General features: G+C 46.1%; 1 protein-coding gene across 1 annotated transcript; it reads right to left on the minus strand.

Annotated features, from left to right (window-relative positions):
• Positions 1–206: 206 nt before the first annotated feature.
• Positions 207–5,946, minus strand: CST7 (cystatin F). Its single transcript, XM_026845815.1, has 4 exons — positions 5,846–5,946; positions 1,445–1,617; positions 1,014–1,130; positions 207–532 (listed from the first exon to the last, which is right to left on the minus strand). Exons 1-4 carry the CDS (start codon positions 5,919–5,921, stop codon positions 455–457), a joined length of 444 nt encoding a protein of 147 aa, XP_026701616.1. The 5' UTR covers positions 5,922–5,946; the 3' UTR covers positions 207–454.
• Between the last annotated feature and the right edge of the window lie 257 nt (positions 5,947–6,203).

The following is a 6,203-nucleotide window of genomic DNA, read 5'->3' on the forward strand; positions in this document are numbered from 1 at the left end:
CAGGCAAACTATCTCACTGTTGCAAAGCTTTCCTCAATGTTGTAGTCACATGTGCTGTGGTTTAGACTTGTTTACATCATAGCTGTATGAAGATTCATCACAGAATAAAACAAGTCCAACAGAGCTTCCTGGGTGTGTTCACACTGCTTCAAAATTCAGCCAGAGTGTGGATGGCTCAGTACTGAATGAATGACAACATGCTCTCATCTGTAGTTTAGTTTTGGAAAAATAGATACACAACTGGATAGCAACACATTCAGTCAAGGTAGGTCTCATCTTTGTAACTTTTGAGCATCTTTCTCAGAGAGGAAAACAGTCATGTGCTTTGAGAGAAGAGTGCTGTGGTGATTCTGTCCAGCCGTTGCCCACTTCAGTTTTGGCCTCAATGGTCCAGGCAAGGAAAAACTCATGGTGGTAGATGGTGGAAGGTCAGGCTCTCACTGGCAAAGACAAGTCAGTGACAGAGAGCAACAGGAACATACACTTTATGTAACCAAGGTGTTATCCAGACCTCAAAATAGCATCTCAGCATCTGCAAATAAAAGGGGAACTGGTGATGAAGTTCAGGTGGCCGCTGGTTGGTCTCAGCATACTGGGCCATGATGGAGCAGGAGGGAACATCAACTTTTTGTCTGCCCCCTTTATCCTAGGAAAAGTACTGTTTGCTAAGTAATTGTATCTTAGGGGAAAGCCCAAGTAAGGATTCCCCCCACCCAGGAAATCTCTCTGTTAAGCACCTACTCTATTTCTGCACACTCTCACTCAGTCACCTAGGTACATGGGCTAGGTGGCTGTGTCTGATTCAACTCCCTGCAGACAGGAGCTGGCCCTGGATGCATGAGAGATACAATGCGGCTTATACTGGTAACTGCCTCACCCCAGCTGGCTCTGCACAGAGGAGGCTTGTACATCTATGGGGACATGGCAGAGCTGGTCTGAAGGTGACTGCACATCTAGAGATGGCCAAGAATCACCTGCTGTTACTGGGTACTCTAAAAGAATTGGACACATACCTGTTGTAGGCTTTTTTTCTTCTGGAAGTGACAGTTATCCAAGCTGGAGTGCTCCCTCTTCTCACACACGGTGCGTCCAATTTCCACATGGAGCATGTATTTCAGCCCTCTGACAATCTAGAGAAAGTAGTTTCCTCCTTTAAAGTAAGGGCAGGGGAAAGGGATGCTAAAATTTTGGCTAGGAATCAAGTGCTACATCTGTGAATTGTGTATGGTGTTACAGGTTGAAGTGTTTAGTGTTGACCCTATGAGGGAGGTGGGCAGAGCCCCCCTGTGGAGCAGTTGAATGGGATAGAGGGACATGCACTGTTTATCTTTAGGCATGCATAGCAGTTGTGAGGAGGATCAGGACTCCTGTGTCTTGGGTGCTCTGTAGGAGGGTCAATTGGTAAATGCTTTGGAGGACCACCAGAAGTCTGGGCTCTTCTTACCTGTACCATGGCTTTGTTTATTTGTGATTCCTTAAACAGAAAGAGGTCATTGGAGCTGTTGTTGTATCTGTAAACCCCAAAGCGAGCTGCCTTGCGAACACCAGGGTTGTCAGTGTTCATCGGGACAGGGGAGCCAGGTTTCATGGTTGAATGAGGTGGTGATACATACGTAGCTGAAACAACACAAAACATGAGTGCAAAACACATCAGGTGCTTGAAACCGTGGGAGCTTCAGCCCTCTGAACTAATGCTAAACCTTCTTACTTGTTCAATGCACTTGTGCTTCAGAAGGACTCTGCATGCATTACAAAGTCATTTTCCTTTGCATGTTTGAAAGGGTGAAACAATCCTGTGGAATGAAGTGACATAAAAAGATGCTACTAGAAGGGTTAGCACAGCTCAGTCTGACTTAAGGGAAACCAGGCTATCATGAATATTACTTAGAACATCTCTGGTATGACTCCTAGCTCACAGCAGACTCAACTTTGATTCTAGTTATAAAGATAGATCATGTTGCTCAGAGTACAGTATAATTTTGATAACATATCAAAGACTGGCTGGCAGAGTCCTGCTGCTCTTAGTTGGCATGACAAGTTTAACTTGCAGACATAAGTCTTTCCCACTCCCCCCCTTAATCCTTGGGTATCTTGAGGTTTTTATTTCAGGAAGATTTAGGTGATGATAAAGGTGTGCAAAAGATACCCTTGTACATGCTGACAAGAAGAGGGTGTCCCTGTTCTCCAGCTGGGTGGGGAAGGGCCTGGGGCAGAACTTGGACTAGCTCCCCACTGGCCTGCAGAACAGGTGCTTTGGGTGCTGAAGTGATGTTGCCCTGACCTAAATGCCAAGGGCCATCTTATCACAGCCATGAAGTGGAGGAGCAAGGTGTGTAAGAAATGGAGATTGGGGGGAGGAACCCACAAGCTTTCAGCTTTGAGCACTTCTTCCCACACAGTCCTTATTACTGTACATTCTTATTTGGTTGTGTAGCTAATTTTCCCATGCTCTGCTTGTTTTTTCCATAACTTAAAAGAACCTTGAAGCTCACAGTTGATGCCATTATTTCCTCCCCTTTAACATTTGCCTTCCCCTCCATTTTCTCATTTCTGAAATACAAACAAGGGGAAAAAATCCTCAACCTGCACAAGCTGCCATGCAGCCACTGCTGATGCCAAGACATGCCAGTGCAGGAGATGACCCCTGGAGTTCATGCTGTGTCTGTGTAGCCAGTGACTATATGTGTGCACACAAATGAGCACACAGACCTTGTACTAAATTTGCTGTGAAAGTCAAGCTTTTTAGCACCTCTAGCTGTTTTCCACAGTCAGATCTCTCACTAACAGCCAAGCACAGAGCATAGACTGTGTGTTTAAGCCAGTTCGTACTGAGAAACTCGAGTAGAAGAGAGAAGGGCAGCCTGATGATCTATTTAAAAAAAACACCACCAGCATTACATGCCATCTTCAGCATAGGAGGCTGCAAAAATTCAGCTTTCAGGTTGCCTATATATGTCCTAGTTGCACTCACATTCTCTGCTGCAGGTGGTTAATTGCTGCACCCCCTTGTAACACTGCTCAGGGATTAAAGTGTTGACCTGCAAGAGAGAGACTGAATTCCACATCCCTCTTCAATACAAGGATGTCCAAATTCACATCTCTTCCTGGCTGATGCCCCAGTTACCTTAATGATCCCCGTGTTTTCTTGCCAGTGGGAGCTGAGAGGCCCAGGCCGTGTGTCTGAAAGGAGTGAATGTTCTGCAAGTGGCTTTTTTTCGGTGTGAAGGTGACAAGTGTTCATGTCCCATGTCTCTGACATACGTTGGGACTGGGTGTGCAGCCAGTGCTGAGGAACTGGAAGTGTGTTTTCACCCAACAGCCCAGAATCTACTCGTAGGTCCTGAGACTGTTCTCTATGGGATGGTATTTTCCCACTGCAGTGACGGTGGGATTCAAGAGTCACAGAAAGCATGCAGCCTAGGTCTGAAGGTATTTCTCAGGCAGCACATCTTATCCAGTACTCACTTTATGGGTAAGACTTTACAAAGCATGTTTGTCCTCTTGCTCTGAACAGGGACTCTGCCTGAGGGTTAGAGTGAATCTGGTGGAACCCACAGGTGATTCAAGAGGGCCCTGCAGGACCTGCCTGAAGTCGGAAGCTTGGAGCAGAGCAGGGCCTTAGTCCGGACCTTGCCCATAAGGCCGGCTGTCCTCTTCTTCAGGTATGCCATGCTTTTTCTTCCTCCGCCATCAATACCACTCCAGTAGCTTATAGGAACCAGCTTTTTCCTGAGCTCACCTGAAAACTGAGACAGGCTGCCAGGCTCAGAGCAGGCCAGTGGCTTGAGCTCTTCTTGCTGCTCTCCAAGACCTTGCTTGAATCTATGCTTTTACGCCTGTTGGGAAGTCATGTGGCAGTGCCGGGGGTGTTAACAGCAGATATTGTCTCTTGTAGTAGTAGAGATAGCTGCAGGCTTTTTCAATCTTAGTACAAGGTCACTTTGTGGCTCAATAGCCCACAACACCTCTTGAGTCACGGTGACGTCTTTTTTAGGCATGGGGTGGCAGGGTGAATGAAGCTGGTTGAAGTCACACTGTGTGTCTGGGAAGCAAACTATGAAATGTGTTACTCAAAGCAAGAGTCAGAGTCCAAAGTGCCCTTGTTCCTGATTCCAGTGCCTGGTAGATTCAGCAGTGTCACACATGGCAAAGCCTCTGACATGCAGCATCTGGAGAGATGTGCCCACAGACTGGACCATGTGTTGTAGGCACGTGGTAGGCTAGTATATTTTTGCCCCAGCTTTCACCAAGGGGTACTGGGCATTTCATCTCCTTCACCCATTGCAACTTGGTGTTGAGAATGACTTGTACCAGAGCAAAGTGGTATAAAATCTACTGAGCCCTTATGGTAAAACTTAACTCCCCTGCTTTCCTCTGGTGACCCAGATTCTTCAAGGCTAAGATTTGTTTTTCTTTACATGCTTTGATTCTCATTCAGGGTGGTCACTGCATAGTGCACACACTGGTCTGAAATCACTTTTTGCTGTTTGGAATAGTTTGCACCACTATATTTTAAAACCAAGAAACTCCCTGTTGCCAGGCACCTTATTTCCTTCACTGCAGCCTTTCCTGACATCTTGACCCTTGTGGGCCATTACCTTAAAAAGCTGAATGTGTGTAAGGCAATGGCCCCACTCCAGGAGCAAAGCAGAATGGCCCAGAGGGTCAGATAATGGTGCAGGGCTCTAGGCACACCAGTATTGGTGAAACACTTGTCATCCAGGCCTGGGTGGGAGCAGAGGTACTGCATGACTTGGCCAGGCACCTACAATACTCAGAGGCCCAGAGGGTGTGATCTCATGACCTGGGAAAACAGCTCTTACTGCTCTACAGGGTGATGCTTAGAGCCAGAGCAGTTGTATTTGAGACCTGAGTTTTGCTTTTGATCAAAACCCTAGGCTTGAAAGTGTGAAGAGAGAAGGGAAAAATCTGGCCCTCCTTCTGTTGGATGGCATCAGGGTAGACTCTTTTCTTGCTCTAAATGCCTGTTGTTAAGCAAGAGAGAGGTTTTCCTGTTCTTGCAGAGATGAGTTGAATGTTGTATTAAGAGGGTCTCTTGTACTTTCCTTACTGAGGAATAGTTTGGGCGGCCTGTTCCTGCAGTATGAGAGCAATCCTGTGGATGCCCTTTCCCAGCCTGCAGTGAAGCAAATAGGCAGATTTTAACAGGTTGCGTTTTTATCATGAGGTGCTTTCAAAACTTTTTCTCCATTACTAGGAGCAAGGCTACGCTTTATCTCTACATTTAAGAGGCAGCAGAGTTCCTGCATGCCTCTGCAACCCCCAAAGGAAACCGCAGCTGAAACAAAAAGCTACTGGCTAACCAAACACCATCCCTGAGTGCATTAGTACCTTCTGTGTACTGGAACCAAAGTAAAACTGAAGTAGAATTAAAACCTTCAGAGAGAAAACATTCTTGTCTGCAGCTCCCATTCTAAAGATTTAAGGCCAGCTACAGTCAAGAGAGTTTCCTTGCTCAGCAAAGAAAGAAACGATATGGAGTAATGTTTCATTAAAGTCAGCTAATCAGCACTCAAGTGCCTGTCTGTACTTAGCAGTCAAATTGTTACCCACAGTCTTTAGATTTAATAATCAAGGTCATGCAGAGTTTAAACACTGACAAATAATTTAAAACCGTTAAGTTGACTTTAAAATCCTTAGATGATGTACCTGGATGACATGGTTTGCTATAAGGAGGAAAAGTCTTTTAAAACAGCTGGATTTTCAGCTGCAGTCTGAAACCTGTAGTGCTGAGCCAGCATGGGCAGCAGCTGGAGAAGGGCTGTTACTTACCAATGCATTAGAAAGCAGCACAAGAAAAACAGAAATTATTTTTTACTCTTACCACCTGAAGTCCCAGTGAAGCTCCAGAGTGCTAAACAGCAAAATGTGATGAAGCTGCAGGTGAAGTTCACTGCCATCTCCACCACTTCAGAAGAGGAGCCTGCCAGCAAGAAGAGTGACTGCTCTACTTCCTGCAGGGGAAGATGTACCTCTTCTGACTGCTCTTATTGGCTGGGAGGAAAGAAAAAAATATCACCCTAACCCCCCCTGAATCATCGCAACTCTGACGCAGACTTTGTCTCCTGCTGATGACCATGTACCTTGAAGCCCAGTCACAAAGCTCTGGCTCGGTGATAGCAACACCAGTCCTGCATCAGACGAGGACCTTTGTTTTGTGATCCTCAGGGGATGTGCAGCAG

Source organism: Athene cunicularia (assembly GCF_003259725.1).
Source record: "Athene cunicularia isolate RWA chromosome 3 unlocalized genomic scaffold, athCun1 chr3_part1, whole genome shotgun sequence".
NCBI lineage: Eukaryota > Metazoa > Chordata > Aves > Strigiformes > Strigidae > Athene > Athene cunicularia.

Bases quoted from the DNA above. Each gene is read 5' to 3' on its own strand.
- CST7 (XM_026845815.1), bottom strand. From the start codon at position 5,921: ATGGCAGTGAACTTCACCTGCAGCTTCATCACATTTTGCTGTTTAGCA. The intron at 1,131-1,444 runs GTAAGAAGAGCC...TACTTTCTCTAG, and splicing joins TAAACAAAGCCATGGTACAG to ATTGTCAGAGGGCTGAAATA. The intron at 533-1,013 runs GTATGTGTCCAA...TTTTATTTGCAG, and splicing joins AGAAAAAAAGCCTACAACAG to ATGCTGAGATGCTATTTTGA.